Below are 24,416 nucleotides of genomic sequence, written 5' to 3' on the forward strand. Positions count from 1 at the left end.
TGACGGTGGCACATCCTCCCTCGCTGCCTCTGATGCTGGATCTGCATCAGCCACGAGGACCCTGAGGGTGCTCAGCAGGAGGATGGAAGCACAGAGCCTGACTCTGGGGAGACCTCAGGGTAAGAGCAGGGGACACGGAAGTCACCCATCCCCCATGATCTTGGAAGCCACTGCACAGATAAGATCCCAGGGGAGAACAAGGAGGTGGGGGGCAAAGGGCTCTGGAACAAATTTAAGAAATGATGAAAGAAGGCGCACAGGAGGCTGCCTGGAAGGCGCACGCTCTCGCCCCCTCTCTCTCTCTCACATACACACACAGTCACTCCAGCAGTCTGGCCTGACCACAGGGATGTTTTTGGCCATGTGGAGAGCACCCTCTGTCCCACTTACCAGCCATAAGTCCAGATTCATTACAACACAGAGATCCTCTACCCGCTGATTCCCGGCCTTTTGGGGGTATGAAGACCCCTTTTTACAACCAAAAGTTTTGTGGACTCCCCCCCATATACACAGACACGATAATATTTGTATTTTTAGTGTCCATTAATTAAGAAAATATCAATACGTTGTCACAAAGAGCTACCATGAATTCAATAGAGCGTTAAAATAATTTGTATTTTATTCATCACTGCAGCAACCACACACATCAGCACACTGGCAGAAGACAGAGGCCGAGACATTGTTAATTAAGCCCATACACCCCTCCTGCTGGAGTCAAGGGTCAGAGCTGTGACCACCCCAGGTCTGAGGCTCACAGTGGAGGACCTTGCCCCTCACACGCCCAGCCCCTAGAGTTCTGCCCTGGCGTGGAGGCTTAGCCATAGGGAGCCCAAGCGGATCTTGGGGGGTAGAGGAGAGAGGACTGCAAGGTACTTTTGACTTAGCACTGCTTACCGTGTGGTGGCAGGCCTCAGGCCCATGAGGATGTCCTGGCCTGGAGGCAAGAGGCTGGGAAGGGAGCCAGGCGTGCAGGAGGAGGTCCCGGCGGGCACCCTGTCCTTTGGGATGGGCAGGATCACAATGCCCCCCAGGGACTTGTGCATCTTCTCGTCACTGCGGTGCAGGTACTGCTGGGACACCTGCGCCTGGGAGCGGAGGTGGAGGAGGGGTCTGGTCCATGAAACATTCCACTCTGGATGCTCACCTCGCAGGCACCTCACACAAAGCGGTCCCTTCTAACAGCAGCCACCTGGGCAGAAGTGCTGGCAACTATCCTCTGTTTCTCTTTCCAGCCACACAACCCTGGGACCCCCAGGTTCATTGTTTCCTTACCATTTTAGGCAAGAAGGGAACCCCCTCATTCCTACTCCAACCCCTTTTGTTATTATTATTATTTGTTTTTCTGTTCTCATTTCAGAAAATCCTAGAACGTCAGGGCTGAAAGGGATCCTCAAAAACATCTGGTCCAATTCCCTCTTTTTAGTGCAAACTGGGGCCCAGGGAGGGGAGTGACTTGCCCAAGGTCACACAACCAGTGAGGGGCAGAGTGAAAACCAGAACCTAGATCCCCGGAGTCCCAGCCCAGCATTCTTTCCCCTCTGCCACATTTCCTTACCAAAAATGGGGAGGGCCAGAAGCATGAGGAATTCTGGAATATTTAGATCAGAGATGGCTTGGGAACCACCAAGTGTAAGACAGGTGCTCACACAGCCTCTGCTCAGGAGGACTGGGCTCAGTACCTCTGGGGCAACTCCCAAGCCAGAGAAGACACCTCCAGAGAAGCTCAGGGCTTGGGAACAGGGGTTGGTAAAGGATAGAAAGAAAAACAGAAGGGCAGGGAAGCAAGACTCAGAGCAGTCCAACCGCCTTACCTCCTGGGCACCAGGTCTCAGTTCCTGGGGTCCCTGATGGCTCCTGGGTGGGTCCAGGCCTTTGTCCTTGGTTCCGCTGGCCTCCCGGGTGGTGGGGAGGCTCTGGATGGGAGGCATCGGCCTGGGCACCCTCAGCAGCCTCTGAGAGGCAGCCCGGGGGATGGCGGTCCTCAGGGGAACTCCTTTGGGGGCTCCCCCAGGATCCAGAGAGGCTGTATGGGGTGGGCACGGGGAGTAGGTTAGTCCCAGGAGTGCGGGGAATGGGGTTAATTGAGATGCTGGCAACAGGGCTTTATGTCCTGGGGCAGCTGAGACGGAGAGATGAGGGCGCAGATCCGCCCCCAGCTCTACCCGCACCACTAGACTCTGCTGAGTGTCCTTTCCCACGCCTGTAAAATTTGGTAGAAAGTGTCAATCAAAGTTACCTATTTAAAATTCAGAGGCAGGTTGGGTAGAAAGGGAAACAAAATCAGTACTGAATTAGGAGTGAGGACAACAGGTTCTAGTCCTTGCGTCCATCTGAAAACCACCGGGTGGTGTTAAGCATAGCCGATGGGAGTGGGAAGAAGAATATAGTCAGATTTGTGTTCAAAAAGAATTCCTCTGTAGCAAAGGCTAGAAGACTAGAATTCCTCTGCAGCGAGGGTGAGAATGGGGAGGCAGGTTGGGAGCTACTGCAGAGGCCTCGGTGGGAGACGGCGTTCCAGGGAGGAGGTGGAGGGTGTAGAGAGAGGGTGCTTGGCGGGTGCCCCCTGACTAGCCCGGCTGCCAGCTGGACACCTGCTGGTCCTCACAGCCCAGGTGGCAGGTGGACAGGCCCAGGGCTCACCTCGGGGAGATGCTGTCAAGTCCTCCAAGAGTCTCCTTGTCTTGAGCTTGTCCTTAATCTGAGTGGTGTCCCGGGCCACACAGTTGGCCTCCAACTCCAGCGAAGGAAGTGGCACCAGGGGCTGGGGGCCCAGCAACAGGGCCCCGAGCTTCCTGGGATGGCCATTCCTGTCCTGCCAGCCCTTCAGGGAAGCATCCAGCTTGAGGCTGTCAGGGTCCCCACATCCACTCAAGAGCTGCGATGGCTTCTCTAACAGGACGCTCAGCACTGGCCAGAGGGAGGCTGAGGGAAGCAGAGACCAGAGCTGCGGTGCTAGAGGAGCCCAGGTCCTGAAGCCAGGGACCACAGCCCTGCCTTCCCGGGGTTCCTAGAAGAGCCCCACTTCCCTGTTCCTGCGGGTCCCCTCCGTACAACTCCATCCCCCGAGGCACAGGATTGAAAGGACCCACCTAAAACCAAAGGGCATTTTCAGTAGGGACCAAAGTAAAAATAATACCTGCCGGGAGCTTGAGGACACAGCCAGGCATCTAAACACACCCATCTCCTCCCTCCAGGACGAGGCCTAAGCCCTGCTCCGTGGTCACTGGCCCTGACTGGGCAGCTGTCAGGTGGAATCCCCCATCTCTGCCCAAAGGCCCCAGAGAGGCTGCCCTGGGCACTCGAAGGCCGTTTGATGTGACCAAGTCACTAGGCCCAGTCCCCCAGTCTCACCTTTTCCAAAAGTCTTTGGGCTGGAGTCACTGCTTCCCCCCAGAAGTGTACGGGGCCCAGCACTGGTCCAAGGGATGCTCCCACAGTACACGGCCACCGGAGCCAGAACCTTGCCGGGGGACAGAATCACAGGGAGAGCGGCATCTTAGAGTCCACTGAGGCCAGGACTGAGGACAGACTGCCCCGGGCTCTCTGCAGCCCGTCCCCCAAAGCAGAGCCTGGCCCTCAGGTGGGGGCTTGCAATCCCAATTCCAGCCAGCCAGGGCACCATGATCCCCACCAGAGCCCAGTCTTCCCTGCCCTCTCGGCCTGACTTCTACCCCCAGCTTGGCTCCAAACCCCTCCCCCAATTACACCTTCTCAGCCTCCTTCACGGGCTCCCCAGGTGCTCTGCCCTGAGCACCACGGCCTGTTTCCTGAACTGCTCAGGCATTCCCGATTCTCCACACTCCTCCCAAGGGGTCGCCAGGCCCCTGCTCCAAGCCCTCCAGGGAGAAGTGGCCCTCCACCTCACAAGCACCCATTCTCTCCAGGGCAGGACCTCTGATCCCCTCACTCTGCAGAGGAGACTGAGGCCCACACAGCTGGCTCCCAGTGGCAGCGCCAGGCCTGGGACCCAGTCTCCCGCCACAGAGCTGGCCACGCTGTTCCCACTCTCCTGCCCTATCAGCTGAGGAAACGGGGCCAGCCGGTGCTCCTGGAGGCCCCACTCCTGTATCCTCTGCCCATCTCCATCTTCCCACCACAGAAGACCACGCTCAGCCCCTCGGCCAGCCCCCCAGCTCGAGAGTGGAGGCAAAGCTCAGGCTGAGGCGGCCATAGTCAGGCCAGGGAGCCCCCTGACGGACGGCTGAGCAGGGAGGGCCCACAGACAGCCTGGCCCGGATGGAAAAGCCCGGCAGCCCAGCTACATCCCCCAGGCGGAGCCCCTGGGAGTACCCGAGGAAGATCCCCACCCCCTCATGACTTCCCTAGGTGCCCCTTACCTGGGGGGACAGCGTCACGGGTGCCCGTGCCCTGGGTGGAGAAGGCACCTGGGAGGTGGTCTGCAGGGAGCAGCTACTTTCTGGGCCGTGAGTACGATCCTCAGGTATCCAGAGGGCCCCAACCTGTAGCATCCAGGGACCTATGATGGGGAGAGGCAGAAAGGAGTCAGTACAAACTACAAACGCTTTCTATACCACTTTGCGGGAAGCCCGCCAGGAGTTAAAGCATTCTTACAGTGAAGAAATCTGCCACTAAACCAAAGGACGCTTCTTTTTTAGCATTTGGACTCTCTTGGATGCTTCAAAATTACCAAGTCCCCAGGCTGCATGACTGTAGGCCGAGTTCGTCGTGAAGAGTGTCCGTGAAACCCATGAACCCGCCTTTGCTCGTGGACAACTCAGGGTCTTGGGGAAGGTGGAGTTTCTCAAGGGGGAGTCTGACACTTTGTTTCCCCATCAGTTGCTACTTTCCTCATCACTCTGCCAGCTGCCCTGGAAGCTCACGCGGAGCGTCAAGCTTTGTGAGCCCTCTTATCACGCAGGTACGCGGCAGGGCCTCCCCGGAGGCCAGCTCTCCAGTTTTCTCTCAGGCGCGCCAGTCTCCATCTGTACCAAGCTCCTGGCCCTTGTTCTCGCTTTGCTGACCAAGCCAACCTCAGAGCCTCTCAGCCATTTCAGTGTCCTGTGCCAGCCGCTTGAGCACGCCAAGCCCTTCCCAGCCTCCCTTAACCCTCTGGGGTCAGTCATCTGCTCCCGCCCTTGACCTGAGTTCATTCTTTTTCCACGTGATAAGGGTCTCCCCACAGATGCTGTGACTTCACACAATTTTCTGAATTCTCTGCTGAGATAACAGTGACCCATTTTCACCCTGACAGGCAGGGAGGTGAACGGCCAGAGCTGATCAGTGATAAAATCAAAGGCAAAGGCCACATCTCCCAAATCTCCCAATTTCTACTCGAGAGTAGGTCCCTCGAGATATCATCTGGGGACAGGGCAGGATGCAGTGCCAACTTCCTTTTGCTGAGCAACAAATCCCAACCCAGGGACTGAGAAAACCTGCCTTCCGTCTGGAAGCCAGCCCGCCGCGTCCCCACCCAGGCCTCAGAAGGCCGAGCGGCTCCTAGCAACCCTCCTGGCCAAACAGTGGCTCCAGCCCAGCCCAGCCAGCATGGCCCCAGCCCAGCCTTTGCCTGGTCTCTTTGATTACAGCCTCAAGCCACTCGGGTTCTCTGTCTGAGGAGAATTTTCCTCACGATCAGAGGAGAAGGCAACCCCCTGTCTGCTGACAGCTGGGATAGGGCTTTGGCCACATGGTAGTGACAAGCTGCCAGGAATAGCCGAGGGACATGGCACTTCTCTCGAGCAACGTGGAGGGAGATTCTGCTCCACGGCTCCCAACACCCCACTCCTCGCCCCACTGAGCGAGAGACTCAAGACACTGGCAAGGTGGCTGCTTTGGGCAAAGCCCAGAAGGAACATTCCTGGGGGGACAGACCTTCCACAGCTGAATTAAAGCAAACGAGCTAGAGTCCAGGCTTTGGGGGCAGTGAGGGTTGCAGGCCACACAGACACCTGCTACCCATTCCTAACCAGAGCGCAGACTTTCTGCGTGGATTCCATGTGGAAAAGCGATATCGAGCTACAGCCCTTGTTCTCAACCTCAGCCGCAGATCAGAGTCTCCTGGAACTGATTAAAATGACAGATTCCAAGGCCTCACCCCAGGCCCCAAGTGAGGTAGAGTTTTCTAGGGAGCAGCCACAGGGATCTGTTAGGGGTTTTTTGTTTTGTGTTTTTCTTAACTTCTGAGTGACTCTGATGTTCAAACAGGATTGAGAACCACTGGGCTATAGTTCAGATTCCCTTTATATTAAGAGACCAGCCCTGTTTCTGACCTTAGGCTGCCAAAGTGGATATGGCTACTCAGTCTGCCCAGAGCATCACATCTAGGAGGCTAAAGAGAAGATCTGAAGCTGCCTTAGAGTACAGATACGTGAGGTCCAGCGGCACCTTCTGAGCAAGGCTGTCCTCCACCCGACTCGCCACAAACTCCCTGGCGGACAAAGACAGCCCAGGTTCCCCCGTTCCCTGCGGGACACCTGGGCCCACTCCATAGCTTGCCCAGGCAACCCAGTAGGCAGAGTCCCTTTTCGGCCTGCCCACCGCTTGCATCCACACCTTTGAGCCCTCGGGCCCTCAGGGTCTACATGCAGGGCCTCCTCAGTGCCTGCCCACGGGGAGGTGCCCACAGCTGTGGACTGACAACCATGTCTTATGTGAGAGCAGTGGGTGCCACCTCCCCAGGACCTGGTGGGAACTTAAAGATCTATGTCCAAACTATAAAAACCAGGATCAGAAATTCCATTCCAAATGTGGACAAAGCTTTCGGGTTTGGCATGGACAGTACTTAGTGCTGACCCCTGAGGCACAATTCACTGAACCCCCATTTGACCTGGCACTGTCCTGGGCACCAAGGAGTGTGTCCCCTGTTGGAAGAGCCAACCCCTGACCTAAAGGGCTAACAGCCAGGGGGTTCTGGGGACCAGGGCTCCGTCCTCACCCCTGAAGTTCTGGATCGCCCAAGATGGCTGGCTCTTCCACCCTCGGCCTCGGTGTCCGCACTCAGGGAGAGGGGTGGCCCGAGGTAACTGACATTGTCTACTCCTTCCACTAAAGCAATGGCTAAAGAGGTTCCATGGCGACCAACACCACAGGAATGAAGAAAGGCGACAGAAGGGACTCAGGTTTCAGGTGGAAAGGAAACAAACATGGAGTCTCCCAGGAAAGAATGTCGGCCCCAAAGACAAAATCCCAACCACCCTGTGCCTTGCACAGCCCACAGGGAGCCAGTGCCCCACTCCGGGTCCACCTTGCTCCCAAGGGAGCTGGGCAGAGTCTGGTCCTCACATGAACAGCCCTCGGCAGGAGGGCCAGCATCTGAGTAGGGAGGAGAGACCAGAGCAGGGGGACTGGGGAGGGGGTCGGCTCCCAATCCTGGAATGTGGGTTCCATTAAGTCAGAGAGCTCATCTGCTCAGATGTGTTTGGTGGGAACAATAGTGCCGTGTCCAGGCGAGGAGAGAGAGAGAGGAAGGCAAAATGGCCGAGTTACCACACTTAGTGTTTGAACCCAAAATATGTGCCCCCCTTAAATACTCTCTGAAGAGGGGCCCCGGGTGTAGGCAGCCCTCCCACCCCACAGCCTTGCCCCAGCCTGCCCCTGAACGCCCACTCGGGACACCTGGAACTCTGCTTTGAGGTTGACACAGCTAGGTTGGAACCCTGCCCTGCCCCTCTTTTTTTTTTTTTTTTTTTAATAGTTATTTATTTATTTATCTGGTGGTACTGGGTCTTAGTTGCGGCAGGCGGGCTCCTTAGTTGTGGCATGTGAACTCTTAGTTGCGGCATGCAGGTGGGATCTAGTTCCCTGCATTGGGAGCACGGAGTCTTAATGACTGCACCACCAGGGTAGTCCCCTGCCCTGCCCCTCTTGAATTAACTTGGGAAGTTTATTTAATTCCTCTGAGCTTTGGTTTCTTAATCTGAAAAAGCGTCCTAACAAAGGGCTTTGTTAGGATTAAATGAAGTCATGTACAAAAATAATTCAGTACCATTGCTGGTAGATAATCAATCATGAATGTCAGGTCTGAGTTCTTCCCCCTCCTCCCCCACCCTACATGAACACACACGCGCACACATTCACACACATGTACAAACGTGCAAACCCACACTACCTTTAAAGTTACCAGGGGCCAGCCCTCCAGTCCTACAAGACAGACCCAGGTGACGCAGGCACCCCTCACGAGGAGGAGACAGATGTGTCTATAGAGTTAAGAGGCTCAGGCTAGATGGGTCTCCAGCTGTCCTCATGGCAATTCTATGCCATGCAGGGAATGCTCGCTGCAATGCGCAGAGAACACGGTCTGTGTTCTGCAGCGCTGTCTCACTAGGTACCTGGAGACCCTCCGTGGAAAAGCTGCATCCTCGCGGGGCCGGGGAGGAAACAGGATCAAGATGGGCAAGGAAGGGCTTCCCTGGTGGCGCAGTGGTTGAGAGTCCGCCTGCCGATGCGGGGGACACGGGTTCGTGTCCCGGTCCGGGAAGATCCCACATGCCGCGGAGCGGCTGGGCCCGTGAGCCATGGCCGCTGAGCCTGCGCGTCCGGAGCCTGTGCTCCGCGGCGGGAGAGACCACAACAGTGAGAGGCCCACGTACCACAAAAAAAAAAATGATGGGCAAGGAAGGGGGAAAGGCATGCTCTGAGCAAAGGCACAGAGGATCGAATGGGCCTGCGAGTTTAGGATTTGGCAGGAGGGCCCAAGTCTAGGCAGGCGGACCAGGGCCAGTACCTGCAGTGCTCTGTCAGGTCTGGGCTTGTTCTGCAGGCGAGGGGAGCTCTAACGATTTCGAGCAGAGGAATGACATCATCTGACCTGCGTTTTCGTGCAGACCCCTCAAGAGGGACCCGGGACAGACTTTCCTAGAGAAGGAAGTTTTTGACAAAATTTTAGGACCGAAACAGAGACACTAGCCCAGCCTCTGGACCAAGCACAGAAAATATATGTGAATTAACCAAGATTTGCCACTAGTTATTGCCAGAGTTTAGACTGGGCAGAACACCCCTTCCTGTACCCCAGGTGTCTCCTTGAAAATAGTCACCCATCCACACCTCCATTCCTCACACACACCTGTTCCACTCCCCACACAGGAGGTAGCCCACCCCATAGACCTCCAGGGAAAACTCTGGGTGTTCTCAGGTGAACCTATTGGATTTGACCTCCTGGGTTCAGTCTATCACTGAAAGTCTGAGATCCACTCACTCATTCAGTCATATGTGAGGAACTAAGATACAAAGGTAAATGAGACTAAATTCTGACACCGGAGAGCTGTGTGACCACAGACATGTTACCAAACTTCTCTGAGCCCCAGTTTCTTTAATTGCAAAAATGGAGATATTGCCTACCCTACTTCAATAATATATTCAATAAAATACAAAAATCACTCAGTACTGAGTCTGGCCCCTAGCAAGCAATCAATACCCCATGGCGTTAGTGTTACTGCAATGAACGAGGCTCACAGCAGCTGCAGGTGGAGAACATGTTTGGGTGGACAGGGCAGGAGGTTGTGAAACTAATCCTGGAGAGAGAGGAGAAGAGTGTGATATACACTACCAAACATAAGGCAGATAGCTAGTGGGAAGCAGCCGCATAGCACAGGGAGATGAGCTCGGTGCTTTCTGACCACCTGGAGGGGTGGGATAGGGAGGGTGGGAGGGAGGGAGACGCAAGAGGGAAGAGATATGGGAACATATGTATATGTATAACTGATTCACTTTGTTATAAAGCAGAAACTAACACACCATTGTAAAGCAATTATACCCCAATAAAGATGTTAAAAATATATATATATATAATATATATAAGTTAATGAATGAAAATTAAATAAAATGTAAAATTCAGTTACTCAGACACACTGGCTACATTTCAAGTGCTCAGTGACCACATGTGGCTAATGACTACCATACTGGACATTACAGTCCATCATCACAGAAAGTTCTATTGGATAATACTGAGATTTAACATCCAGATTATAGAAAATACAGGGAGAAAGAAATGAGTTAAACCCACAATAGGGAAACAATCAGATCCAACATGTGGCTCATTCTACAAGACAACTAGCCTGGTCTCTTCAATGTCAATGCCATAGAAAAAACTAAGGGTGGGGGAGGGGAAGAGGGGGTCTTAGAGCAAGAATAACTAAAGAAGACTCAACAACAAAATCCAATGGGTGCACCTTGACTGTATCCTGGTTTGAGAAAAGCCAACTATAAAATACATTTGGGGAGAGACTTCTCTGGTGGCGCAGTGGTTAAGAATCCGCCTGCCAATGCAGGGGACACAGGTTCAATACCTGGTCCGGGAAGATCTCACATGCTGTGGAGCAACTAAGCCCGTGCACCACAACTACTGAGCCTGCGCTCTAGAGCCTGTGAGCCACAACTACTGAGCCCGCATGCCACAACTACTGAAGCCCATGCACCTAGAGCTCGTGCTCCGCAACAAGAGAAGCCACCGCAATGAGAAGCCCGTGCACCGCAGTGAAGAGTAGCCCCTGTTCACCGCAAGTAGAGAAAGCCCACGAGCAGCAACGAAGACCCAATGCAGCCCAAAATTAATTAATTTTTAAAATAAGATATTTGGGGAAAATTGAATATGAACTAGATATTAGATGATATTAGGGAATTACTGTTTGAATTTTTTGGTGTAATATGGTATTGTGATTGTGTTAGAGGTCATAATTTTTAGAAAATTCACACTGAAGTATTTAGAAGTAAAGTTGTCATGACATCTCCAATTTACTCTCTAAAGGATCAGCAAAAAAAAGATGCACACAAAAGTAGATGAAGCAAAATATTAACAACGGCTTAACCTAAGTGGTATGCATAGAGAGAATCATACTACTTTTAACTTCTGTGTATATTGGAAATCTTCATAAGGTGGGAAAAGAAGTGAAAAAAAAATTCTGCCTCCACACAGTCATTGACATAATGTAAAACCATGGTTTTCAGGGACAAACTCTACTGGGAAAATTAATGTAGTTGGTGAACAGTATTGTGATTTTTCTCTGATTCTGGCCTTATTGTTATTTACTTCACTTTTGAAATGCAGGGAAATGTGGGTTCTAGCTTCCTATGCTCAGGGACTCTTAAGAGACTAAGAGCTGCTGCTGCTTCCCTGTCGGCCAGGCATTTGGTCAGACTGGTGTTTGTAGTCCACTGCAGGGTGTGGTGGGTCCAGGAGGGATGGAGGTAGACCAGTTGCCTGCTCCATGGGTACTGCCCAAACCAGTGTATCTGGAGGTGCCAGCCCACAGCCTAGAGACCTGATCTCCTCTAAACTGGGATTCATTTTCAGTCCCTCTCATGATGCATGTTGCTGGGCTAGAGACATTCAAGGTTCTCTTTTGGGACCTGGTCACCAGAAAAGAAAGAGAGCTGGAAGCATCTCAAGGTTTCTCTGGGCCGAGCCCAGGGGTGGGGTTCAGAAAACAAACTCCCCCACCCATCATGGGAGTTTACACAGGAAGAGGTCACAACTAGCAGCTTTTCCTCAAAACGCCTCGTCAGCGATAAGAAAAAATTTGCACAAAGCAAGGCTGACATCTAATGGTCGTTTTTTACATTGACGTCGTCCTTCTAACCTGAGAAAGTAACCAAGGCAATCTGGTGAGGATAGCAGAAAAATGTGATGACAGTGACCAGGTGTTAAGTGCACTCGCTAAACTCAGCAAATTCAAGCAAGAACAAGAAGCAACACACATGTGCTCTGAACTCCAGACACAGCATGTCTAGTGAGAGAGAAAGGGCCATCTGGGGACACCTGAGAAAAACTTGCCACTTAACTGAATCAAGGACCTCCCCTGTAAGTGTTTGAGTTACAGGTTTTTAGAACACGCCTGTTAAGCATCTATTTGCCACTCACTGTAATCGTTCTTGCTTCCTAGAAGGCCCTCCCTCAAGGCTTGGGTCACTGTACTCAAGTCCTCAATTCTGATCCCTGGCTAGGAGTAGATCAATCTCTCCTTTCTCCTGGCTTCCACGGCACTTCACCTTCGAAAGTAAATGACACTTACTTCATTCTACCTTGTATTCTAATTAGTTGCTTAACTGTATCCTCCTACTCATCCCCATTCCTGCATTATACTTGTCACAGCCCTAATCCCAGGGACATTCCAATGCTGTGTGTCAAATGCAATCAACTGTATGTGAAACACTGAGAATCCAGGTGTGGGAGAAGAGAGGCAAAAAAATTCCTTCCCCATGAAAAGATTCCCACCTATACAGACCCCAGTGCTTCCCCTATCCTGCTGAATTAACACACAAAACCATTCATTCATGAGGTAACAGCCTGGTAAATATGATGTATAAGAATCTTATGTACTTTGCCGAGGATGGGATGCTCACAGACTCTTAGAGGAGCAACTAGATCATTACTCCCAATGTAATTATCCCAACCTAAGGAGGTCGAAGCAGGAGGCACCATTTCCCAATTCTTAAAAAATAATAATCATATTATATGCCTATCCAATGAGAAAAGTAAATTTTTTACTTTTCAAATGAGAAAAGCAAATTTTAACGTTATAGTACTCCATGATGAAACCAATTCTCTTAATCTGTTGGTTTATCTCAAGCCCAGTCAAAATTCCCATCAGATTTATTTGTAACTTGGGAGAAAATTATTTGAAAGTTCATCTGTAACCTGCTATAGCCCACTGATAGGCAATTTGACAGTAATTACTAAAATTTAAAGTACACATACCCTGTGACCTAGAATTCCCCTTCTCAATATCCACCCTAGGAAGATCCCGGTACACGTGCACCAGTACAGACAAGGTCACTGCCACCTTCTTTATTTTTCTGAGAAATTGGAAACAACCTCAGTGTCTTATTAGGGGATGGCTCAACAGCCTAAAACCGCTGCAGCGGTTCTCAAATGGGAGCAGGTTCACAGAACAGCAGCATCAATGCCACCTGGGAATCAGTGAGAAATGCACATTCCCTGCCCCTCCCCACCCCACTGACTTAAAAACTCCAGGGTGGGACCCAGCAATCTGCTTTCACCAGCCCGCCAGCTGATCCTGATGCAGTTTAAAAGAATGAAATAGCTCTTACTAACTTGGAAAGCCCTCCAAGATATATTGAGTAATAAAAAGCAAAATTCAAGTTGCAGAATGCTACATACAGTATGATACCATTTATGTGGGAAGAAAGAAACTACTTATTTCCTAAGAGCACATCTGTAGGTATGTAAATGCATAGAGAAAGGTTTGGAGAGATCCAGAATCTAAAATAACAGTGGTTACCTCTGCATACAAACCATTGCAAGTGGGGAGAGAAGGGGTTCAGAGGTGGTGGGCAAAGGGCTCACCCGGGGGAATGAATACTCAGACCTCCTCTCCTCCCACCCTCCCATTACTTGCCAGTACCACCCACTTGGCTGACCCTCCCAGAAGCCAGGAAAGGGAGCTGGGCTGATGCAGTTTGTAAAACTCAACCACCGAGGGCGAAGAGCAGACGGAGAAAGGTGGAGAGGGGATCTGGAGAGGCAGAGAATATCCAGCTCTCCTGAGAATCAGCAAGTGGCTGGATTATAACATCGTAGACTTGGACTGTAAGGCAGACAGAGAGAACTTTGAGGCAATAGAGGGCAGCAGAGGGCAGCAAATAAGGGACCCCACAAAGGCCCTAGGGTTCTTCCCCAGCTGTTTCCGCTTGTGTACACGGATTCTCTGAAACTGTAATACTACGTTTGTTTTGCTTAAGCTGCATCTAGTAAGTTTTTGTTTCTTACAACCAAAGAATCTTTACTATTTTAATAATATGGAAGAATGAAAAGGCAAAAATATTTAGGAAAATATTTCAAAGAGGTATAAAAAGGTACCAACAACAAAAAAATGACTTACAAAGCACAAGAAGAGAGATCAATAGAATAGAATGGACAGCACTGAAACAGACCTACCATATGATAAAGAAAGCACAAGTCTATGGGATAGGAAAGGAGGGTCTTAGTCTGTTCAGGCTGCTATAACAAACTACCATGGGCTGGGTGGCTTAGACAACAAACGTTCATTTCTCAGTTCTGAAGGCTGAGAAGTCCAAGACCAAGGTGCCGGCAGATCTGGTACCTGGTGAGAACCTGCTTCCTGTTTGCGGATGGCAGTCTTCTCACCATATCCTCATACGGCAGAAAGGAAGCAAGCTCTCTTGTTCCTCTTCTTATGAGGGCACCAATCCCATCATGACGGCTCCCCTCTCATGACTTAATTACTTCCCGAAAGCGCCATCTCCAATAACATCACATTGGGGATTAGGGTTTCAACATACGAATTTTAGGGAGACACAAATTCAGTCCACAGTAAACAGTATTCAACAGTGTGGAAAATACTGGTGTGTGCAGGGGAATCCTAGGTTAGAGCCTCATCTCACAGCTATACCAAAAATAATTCCATACGGATGAGAGCAGCAGCTTTCAAATGTCTTACCCACAGAAACACATGTTACGTTGCAACCTCTAAAACAGTTACCTTAACTACATGCAATGCACCCATCTTTTCTATAATTACCTTTTCTACTTTGAAAAATGGTGGTTGCAACCTACTTTATTTCACAATGCACTGATACATCACAACCAGTTACTACAGAGGTAAATATAAGAAAAATAACAACATAAAACGACTAGGACAAAATATTATACAAGAATTATCTTCCTAGGGGGAAATTTTTTAAGCTTAAAAATAAGAAAACTATAAAGGAAAATAGTATGATAAAAGGCAAATTGGGGAAAAGTATTGGTGCCATCTGTTTGGCAAGAGGTATCTTTAATATATAAAAAGCCCTTACAGGTAAATAAGACAATCCCTTTAAGCATGGACAAGAACCTGAACCCACAATACTCTTAGGAAATACAAGTGGCAACAAAACTGCAGGTGACCTGAGGTTCATGATGAGGTGGAAACACACTATTTTGTGGGGTTGAAAATCAACACAACCTTTCTGGAAAAGGGTTTTGGCAAATTTCTTTAGTCTGAAGAGAATATTCATGTATTTAATTAAGTAACACTACTCATGGGAATATCTCATAAGGATACATTTAAAGAAAAATACAAAAGGTAAGAACTTCACCGTAGCACTACTTATAACAAATTATAATAGGAGAGTAAGTTCAAGTTTAACAAGGTATAATACTAAGAACCACAAGCATCCTTATTTCAAGGGATAATTAACAGTATTTTGTGACAAAGAATAATATTAATATGTGATTCCAATTTCATAAGAAAAATGTGTATGCACTCATGCAAAGAAAAAAATATTAAAAGGAGATACACCATAACGTTACAAATGGTTAACCTCTCTTAACATTTTATTTTGCTTCTTTATGCTTTTTGATATGTTCCAAAATATACTCAATGAATGTCATTGCTTGTAAAACAACAGATTTTTTAAATGCATCACAGAAAAAAGACTTAAGTTCACTTTTTCACCTGTGGAAAAGGGGGACTGTGCTTACCCATAAGGCTCTGTCTGAATTTCCAAAAAAATGTCAGAGACAGAAAGGAGTTTCCCTTAAAACTTGCGCCCCTCCCCCTCTCCCATACTGGAAAATGCCTAACACGGACTGAGCTTTCGTGTTCAGTGTCCCAGACACTGCTCCATTCGGTTCTCACAGCATCCTTGTCACAAACAGCATTGTCGTTACTCTCCTGTCACAGACCGAAAAAAGAAATTAAGCAGATTTATCACTGCCATGTTGTAGTTCGGACCCAGAATTGGAGCTGTCGGCCCTAACTCTGGGGTCTCCACAACAGACTCATTGTATTCATATTTGCTCTTTCATTTCCTGAACCTGATCCTTCCACCAAAATCACCAATTAAGAGATTTTGCCAGTTGAACCACCATGGAAATGTACTTAATGCCACAGAACTACACACTTAAAAATGGTTAAAGTGATATGTATATTTTACCATAATAATAAAAAAAAATTGGGGGGGGTGGGGGAGTGCAGACTTTGCCAGGTTGGGGATAATTAACGAAGTCAAAGTTTGGCAGAAAATAGCAAGTTTGTTTCTTAGGTGTAACCATATTTGGTGCTACTCATGGTCCCTGAATCATTAGAATGCACCCTAACAGGCAGTCCTAAGTGGGTGCCTGAGGAGACCCAAACACCGACATTCCACCCACAGTTAACGGTCCTGTTAAAAGAAGGGTCAGGGGACTTCCTTGGTGGTCCAGTGGGTAAGACTCCGCGCTCCCAATGCAGGGGGCCCGGGTTCTATCCCTGGTCAGGGAACTAGATCCCACATGTGTGCCGCAACTAAAAGATTCCACACGTGCCGCAAAAAATGAATATAAATAAATAAAAATAAATTAAAAGGAGAAGGGTCAGAGCAACACGCAAGGAAGCCAAGAATTCCACCCCCTTTAGTACCGACTACACACTGTCCACTAACCATCCAATTCATATCTCTATTCCAATTCCCCACTCTGGTGCAAAGATAATCTTCCAGTTATAAAACTGGTTTTTACTGTGTGACTTTCCTCTGCAAAAGAAGACATATCACCACCCAACATGAACACTGCTCCACTGGAGAGGTGTAGTGTATTTCTATTAATAAATACACCATTTAAATACCAATTTCTCTTGGAAGCCTGGCTGATGTTCTGACTGTATGAAACTATTGATACATCAAGTCTAGGGACAAGGACAAAATTACGTTTCTGAACCTGTGGAAGTAGTGGCCCAGTTCTGGACCATCATGCCCGCACAGGGTCAGCTGAGGCAGCCAAGTTGTCTCGGACTTCAGCGGCTGCACTGCCAGACAACCACATCCCTTCCCCTCTTTCAAACTAGAACAAAAGAAAGTACAAGGCCAAAGGCAAGGCTGTAACAACATGTTTTCCTACATACTTATTTCCATTAGGAAATCCTTTTTAAACTTTAGCGTCCAAAAAGAATAATATTCCCTTGGCCTTTAAGCCACTATTACCCGGAAAGAATATGCCAGATAGGTAATTTTTTAAGTGGTAACTTTCAACTTTTGGATTTTCCATTTGACATCCGTCACCTGCTAAAGTGCGATTTATAATCACCCTGTCCTCAGAACTATTTTCATATTTTAAAAATTACCCACACATATATGAATATCCATTATAGTGCTGACAAGTACAATTCCATTTTCTCACACCAAGTCAGCCCGCACTGTACAAAAGAGAGAGCGCCACCTACCCTATGCTTTCTCCTTACTGTGTTCCTGTTCGAATGATGCCTGCTAGTCCGTTTACACCGCTGCGGTCTCTCGTTGCGCAGGTTTTGTGATCCAGTGTACAGCTTGGACACGTGACGAGGGACAGTGCCTAGGTGCCACAAAGGCACCACAACACTACTGCATTAGGAGAACAAATTTTATGCCCGAGTAGCCTTCCAAGAAAGGATCAACAAGCAGTCACATGAAGGGCATCACAAAAGCCATTGCGGCCGGGAAGGATCCACCGGCAATATCAATTACAGCTCAAAGAAACTACAGCTGAAGGATGTCGAGAATTAAAAGAAAATGGTAGAGTAAGTAAACCTCAATTTCCCCTACCTCACCTTCCCCCTTTGTGTCCCTCGCGGTTTCTCCTCTCCTCCGACGCTGGGTGCTCTTCCTATGCACATTCACTCCCTGGAGAAGCAAACCCAGTCTTGTGGCTTTACTGACCCTCCAACCAAACTCACCCCTCAAATCAACTGGGTATGGACTTGCATTCCTAACAGATACCTGTAACTTAGTATGTCCGCAGTCCAATTCCTGATCTCCCTCCCCAAAGCTGCTCCACCCACAGCTTCATCCTGGTGCTGCAGCAAGCCATACCCGACTCCCCCCCCTTTTCCTCACACCTCTCGGAAACCCAGCTTGCTCTAAACTAGAAACAATCCCTGAAACTAACCAACTATCACCAAGTCCATTACTACTACCCTGGCCTAAGTCCCCATCACCTCTCACTCCGTTGCAGTCACACTGGTCTCCTCTCGTGGTTTCAACACATCACACATGTGCTGGCCTCTGCTCATGCCATTTCCTCCACCTAGAACACTCTTCCACAGATACCCACTTAGCTAACTTCCTCACCTCCGCCTAGTCTATGTTCAAATCTCTTCTCAATAAGCCCTACCCTGATCACATATTTAATTCTGCAACTGCACTCCCTAATCCCAACACCCTTACTCTTTTCCTCCCGAAGTCACCATCTTCTAACATACTACATAGAATTCATTTACTCCTATACCTTGTACAGTTAGTTTATTGCATACTTCTGATAGAATGTCAGCTCCTTATTAGTTATTCACTGTCATTCACTGTTACTCAGTGATGTATATGTACCAAGCAACGGACTAATCCGAGAGTAGGCAATCAATAAATATGTTACATGAATGAATGTACATTGTTGAGAATTTACCTCCACAATAATTGTAACAGCCTTACATATATAGCATCAATGTACCCAAATTATCTCACTACCTAGATCCCTTTTTTTTTCATTTCTTTTTATTTTTTATTTATTTATTTTGGCTGCATGGGGTCTTGGTTGCAGCATGCGGGATCTTCGTTGAGGCATGCAGGCTCTTCATCGCTGTGTGCAGGTTTTCTCTTTTCTAGTTGTGGCGCACAGGCTCCAGGGTGCGTGGGCTCTGTAGTTTGCAGCATGCGGGCTCTCTAGTTGAGGCGCACAAGCTCAGTAGTTGTGGCACATGGGCTCAGCGGCCCCACAGCATATGGGAACCTAGTTCCCCGACCAGGGATCAAACTTGCGTCCTCTGCATTGGAAGGTGGATTCTTTACCACTGTACCACCAGGGAAGTCCCTAGATCCCATTTCTGACCCTCAAACATCCCTCTGCACTAAGGCTTCAAAAATCCCAACCCTGAAGCCTCAACATCTACTTACATCAAAACATACTAATATACTCATCTATGCCCAAAAAGAATTTACTTTTACAAATTATTAACCTCAAGTATCGCCACCTATTTAATATTCTTGCCAAAAAACATTTAAATGAGAATCTAATCATAAGGAAGCAATCCGACAAACCTGGACTGTAGGACATTCTGTAACAGCTTAATTTATGTGGACTTACTTAAACATCAAAATCATGAAACACACACAAGGGGGAATGGGGAATATTCTGGATTAACAAAGCAATGACAGCCAAATATAATATGTGATCCTTGATTTGATCATGAAGAGAGGGTTAATTATTAAAAATAAAAAAGTTAGGAAGAAAAATTAACCTCAAAAAAGACAACATCACATACTCAAAACTTTGTTGTCTGGATTAGGAGTGGAATACCCTGAAACTAGAAAAGTCTTTGCAAGAAGTTTGTAATTTAACTCTGGATTTGTCTAAAACAAGAAACAGTAAGCAATTGCTACCGTTCTCTAGGTAGAGCCAGGTGCGGGGGAAATCTGACCCAGGCCACAGGACACGGCCTGAGCCATGGGCACGTGCACCCTTGTGACTGCCACCGCAACCTCGGGTGGTGGGAGCGCGGCCCTGCCAGGTGGGGCAAGAAACAACCACTAGCTCCTAACAAAGTTCTTGGTTCCTTCACTTTGTTACAAATGCTAGATTATCCAAAAAGCCTTGAAAGCATTTACCTATTAATGCTAGTGGAGTAAGATGATTTTTTTAAAACCTTCACACCACAAGCACAAACCTGTGGCTATGTTCCCCTACATATACCACAAGACAAGCACTGGGTAAAGATGAATATTTATTCACTTTACAAAGAGAATGGTATTAAATTGCCATAAACAGCTCCATTTATAGACAAATATAACTATACATTACACCAGTAGCTGACTCTAACTTTCCCAAGATGCTCTATATGGCTCCAGCTCTATTAGTTGAGCACAGAAATCTGTCTGCCACCGATATCAGAAGTCCCTCAGATAATGGTTTTATGTTTTACATATTCACACATGGGAAAAATAAACCCATCTCCCCAGCCCTTTCTTAGAGTTGAGCTTCCATCTGCATGTTCCCTAGAGAGCACTAAGCAAATACTGGCTCATTCTTTTAAAAAAACAAACAAAAAAAAAAATTACTGATAATTTGAGAAGGCTTTTGTAGCACACCAAAATATTTCTTTATACATACATAAAAAATCTTGAGTCGGATTTATTTTAAGGTAAACATACCCTAACACTGCCAAGAGTGGGTAATGAAAAGGAACACATTAAATTATGGAATTATAAAAATATTTTCTTTGGAAAAAAATTCCAACAAGGTTATCATTAATATCTAAAACCAAAGAGAAAAAATAAACAACTGTTCTTTGATCCATTAGTAATTTAAATAAAAATGAAAACCTCTTCAAAAGCAGCTGTAACTGAATCTTTTAAAAAGTTGCAGGTAACGAGCACTTCTAAATCTATACACTGATGATTCTTTACAGGCAACTTGCAGTCAAGAAAAATCCTCAATATGGCTAATTCTTTAGTTTTTAAATTATCATAATTTTTCTGTGTTTTAAAAAAATACTTCACATGACAGCTTAAAAAATAAGTGGTTGTTTTGGGGAAGCACTCCAAATATTCAATCTGACTCAAATCAGATTACCAGTCAATAGAGAAGCTAGGGATACTGGTGATTTTATTTTTTTTAGTCACAATCATTTTTACTCCAGTCTTTAGTTTATCCCTTCATATTTTATGAAAATGTACCAAATTAAAATTTTTTCACTAGTGCTGCTTCATACCAGGATGTGATGAAAGATACCAACCTGAGATAAGAGCTGACTCCTTCACAAAAGTCCAGTTCTTGACCCTTACATGGGAAATGTCTTTATCTTCGCTTACATCAATTCTTGGCATAACCAATCATACCGGGATATTACATTATAAAAATATACCATATATTGGACACTCATGTCAGTACACTGCAGAAAATGTATCTATTTGCTGTGTAAAGTTTATTAACATTTGAATGAAACTCTCTTATTTACACAGTTAAGTCTGGGGTGCTCAAGACAGCAAAGTGGCATGGGAGCCACCATTAGGAATTTGGAAATGTGCAGCGGTCCTTGGCATCTGTCACAGAGACAACCCTCCATAGGAGAACTCGGCAGCAGTGGGTAAGGTGAGCCAGTTTCCATAGTTCATTTGACTTGTTCCTCTCTGTTCATTCTTCTTCACTTTCATTTTCAGGATCTAAATCAGAATCTCCATTTAATTCCTTTTCACTTGCCACGTCTCTGTCCTCACCATTTTCTTCATCTTTTTCTTCAGCATCCTCTTCTTCCTCTTCACCAACATCCTCATCTTTTTCACCTCCTTTCTCTTCCTCATCTTCATCCCAATTATCCTGGTAGAGATATTAAGCAAGGAAAGCATGATTGAAGGCCTCGCTCTTACAGGCTACGAAGCTATGCGGCAGGTTCATGTACCAGGAGACTAATTACTCACATCAGAATCCTTATCTGCTATTTCACCATCAGACTCCTCTTCAGAAGATTCTGCGAGAAGGGGAGACAAGCTTTAACTCTGTGATCAAAGCAGAGGACAGCCCAGGAAGCCAAAAAGAATCAGATTCCTGAATTTATTTTTAGAAATATATTCAGCTATCATCCAAGAAGGAACACTGTTTATATTCTTATCTGCATAAAAGTACATGTATTATACTATTCCATCAAGATCTCATTGATCAGGACAAAGTATCAAAACCCTAACAAAATCCCATCTAAAACACTAAGTCATTGTACATTAACTATACTTCAATTAAAAAAATAATTTAAAAAAAAAAAAACAAAAAAACTAAGCCGAGGATGTGGAGAAAAGGAATCCCTGTGCGCTGCTGATGGGAATGTAAACTGGTTCAGCCACCATGGAAAACAGTATGAAGACTCCCCAAGCAATTAAAAATAGAATTACCATATGATCTACCAAGTCCACTTCTAAATATATACCAAAGGAAACGAAATCAGGATCTCAGATATAACTGCACTCCCATGTTCGCTGCAGCATTATTTACAATAGTCAAGACAGGAAAACAACCCAAATGTCCATTGATGGAAGAATGGATAAAGAAAATGTGATACACACACACACACACACACACACACACACACACACACACACACACACAATAGATTATTATTCAGCCATGCAATAATAGGAACTCCTGCCCTTTGCAACAACATGGATGGACCTTGAGGGCTTTGTGCTAAGTGAAATAAGTCAGATAGAAAAAGGTAAATACTGTATGATCTCACTCACATATAGAATCTACAAAAATGAGATTCAATGATACAGGGAACAGATTGGTGGTTGCCAGAGGTGTCAGATAGGGGTGGAGCAAATGGGTGAAGGTCAAAAGACACAAACTTCCAATTATAAGATAAGTCAGTCCTGGGTAGATAACGTACACCACGGTGACCACAGTTAGCAATACTGTAACGTTTATTTGAGAGCTGCTAAGACAGTCAACCTTAAAAGCTCTCATCACAGGAACAAAAGATTTATAACCGTGTGGTGATGGATGTTAACTAAACATTGTGATGATCATTTCACAATATATACATATAGGATCATTATGTTGTACCCCCCTAAAATGAGCACAGTGTTATATATGTCAATTATATCTCAATAAAACCAGGGGGGAAAAAAAAAATCACAAAAAGTATAATTAATTAATTCAGGTATGCTTTTATGTCCTTCAGTTATATTTTCTAGTTTTCTCTATAAAGGTTTTGTTTCATTTTTTTAGAGGTATTTCTAGGTACTTCATAGTTTTGGTTGCTGCTGTGAATAAGATCTTTTTTCCTAAGACATTTCTAACCGGGACATTATGGACATACAATACATTATTGGGACATAATAATGCTACTGATTCCTTTTTGCTAGATCTTGGTAACCAGTAAACTTGCTTATCTGAATATTTGAATGGTGTGACTAGATTATCAAATAATGAGATGTACAAAGACGGAATTTCATTGAATTACTTTTCTATATCTATTAAAATAATAGACAGTGCTCATGATAACCTGTTAACATGGTAATAACTACATTAACAGATTTCTTGGTGCTAAATCATCTTACAATCTTTAAATAAACTCTACCTGGTAATGACATATTACTTTACTTAAGCACTTCTGTAAACAACCTGCTACTCAGGATATTTGAGGATGGCCTGAGATGTTATTTTCTTGACTATACTTGTCCGATTATGACTCGTAAAATGTCTAAATTGTTTGTACGTGACAAAAATGACTTGTTCCTTAAAGACTGGTAAAAGTCACTTATAAAACCTGTGTCTGGTACCCTACGGGGAAAGGTTTTGACTAAATCAATTTAAAGCTATTAGCTTGTTCTAGGTTTCTATTTCTTTTTATTTTTAAGTCAATTTTGGTCATTAAAGTTTCCCAAGAAATTACCTACACCATCTAGGTTTTTTGTATTGACATAGTTTGTTCATAGTGTTCTTCAAATCTCTTCCATACCTAATGCCCTTTTTTGTTTCTGTATTATATTTGTGCCTTCGCTTTTTTTTATTTGATCACATTTTTGCCAGTTTTGCCACAAGCTTGCCCGTTTTATTAGGGAAGGTGTGTGTCAAAGCACGATCTCACACTGATGTTTTTACAAAGTCACAGAACTGAGTCAATGTGAAAAGTTAAATGTTCAGCCTATGCCCCAAGCTTTACCTTCTTCATACACCAACTTTGCCTTCTGTGCAGGACAAGTCGGTCCCTTCGTTTTCTCTGACGCTGTAACCTGAAAGATAATCAAGTGCTATTGTGAAGTAGAGTGGAAGTTTATCTCAAGTATCACAACGTTCCCCAACAGTAAACTCATCCTCAACCACTGTAACAGATGACCTTAATACGATGTAGATCAAATACAGGGCAAAAGGCATATTCGTCAAATACAAGAAAGAATTACTCCGTAAAGGCTGAAAATACTTTTAAGGTAATCCAATTTCTTTCTGCGACAAAAAGCTGTAGAAATACCCTGTGACTCGTTGTTCATAGCACCACAACCACTCTAACTGTATTAACAACTGAAATATGACGGTGAGAACCTCCGAGTTAAAGCTGACACAGGCAGAACTAAGTTAACTTACTGTCAAATATATAACATTTCCTAGTCAAAAACTAGGTCCTGATTTACCAATTTTTTGCTGAAACAGGGTGCTTTCAACATTCAGGTAAACAATCCTTATTCCTCGCTCCATTCCCATCACATTCAAAAGTTTAGCACAAAACAATCTGATTTACTCACTTGTGTGATTAGAAGGATGAGCTTTCCATGAAGGTGGGAGAGTTTCTGAAAAGTTTTTACTCTGCTTTCCATTAACTGGTACAGTGTCCCCAGCTGGGGTACCAGGTCAGGCAACTAAGGAACAACAGCAACAAAAAAATGATACTTTGATACTATTATAATAAAACATGGATAACAAATATATAAATCATGCTCAGATATGCCTGAGTATTCAGCTCCCAGCAAATGCTTGCGCTTCCAGTGGCAGTGGCTGCTTGTCACACAGC

General features: G+C 46.2%; 2 protein-coding genes across 2 annotated transcripts in view; both read right to left on the minus strand.

Moving 5' to 3' along the window:
- TOGARAM2 (TOG array regulator of axonemal microtubules 2) overlaps positions 1-8,316 on the minus strand; it is a 43,316-nt gene extending 35,000 nt beyond the window's left edge. The window contains 7 exon segments of the mRNA XM_029231625.1: positions 895-1,085; positions 1,812-2,023; positions 2,641-2,922; positions 3,352-3,460; positions 3,908-4,021; positions 4,338-4,477; positions 8,289-8,316. Coding sequence (XP_029087458.1) covers positions 895-1,085; positions 1,812-2,023; positions 2,641-2,922; positions 3,352-3,460; positions 3,908-4,021; positions 4,338-4,477; positions 8,289-8,316 — 1,076 coding nt within the window.
- An 11,314-nt stretch (positions 8,317-19,630) lies between these two features.
- Positions 19,631-24,416, minus strand: part of WDR43 (WD repeat domain 43) — a 48,100-nt gene continuing 43,314 nt past the window's right edge. Inside the window, exons 15-18 of the mRNA XM_029231943.1 lie at positions 24,151-24,264; positions 23,574-23,643; positions 21,337-21,386; positions 19,631-21,235 (exon numbers count right to left, since the gene is read on the minus strand). Coding sequence (XP_029087776.1) covers positions 21,053-21,235; positions 21,337-21,386; positions 23,574-23,643; positions 24,151-24,264 — 417 coding nt within the window. The 3' untranslated portion in view covers positions 19,631-21,052. The remainder of the gene's footprint in view (positions 21,236-21,336; positions 21,387-23,573; positions 23,644-24,150; positions 24,265-24,416) is intronic.

The sequence above is a fragment of the Monodon monoceros genome, unplaced genomic scaffold, assembly GCF_005190385.1.
Source record: "Monodon monoceros isolate NGI ecotype Baffin Bay Population unplaced genomic scaffold, NGI_Narwhal_1 Super_Scaffold_19, whole genome shotgun sequence".
In the NCBI taxonomy this organism is placed as follows: Eukaryota; Metazoa; Chordata; class Mammalia; order Artiodactyla; family Monodontidae; genus Monodon; species Monodon monoceros.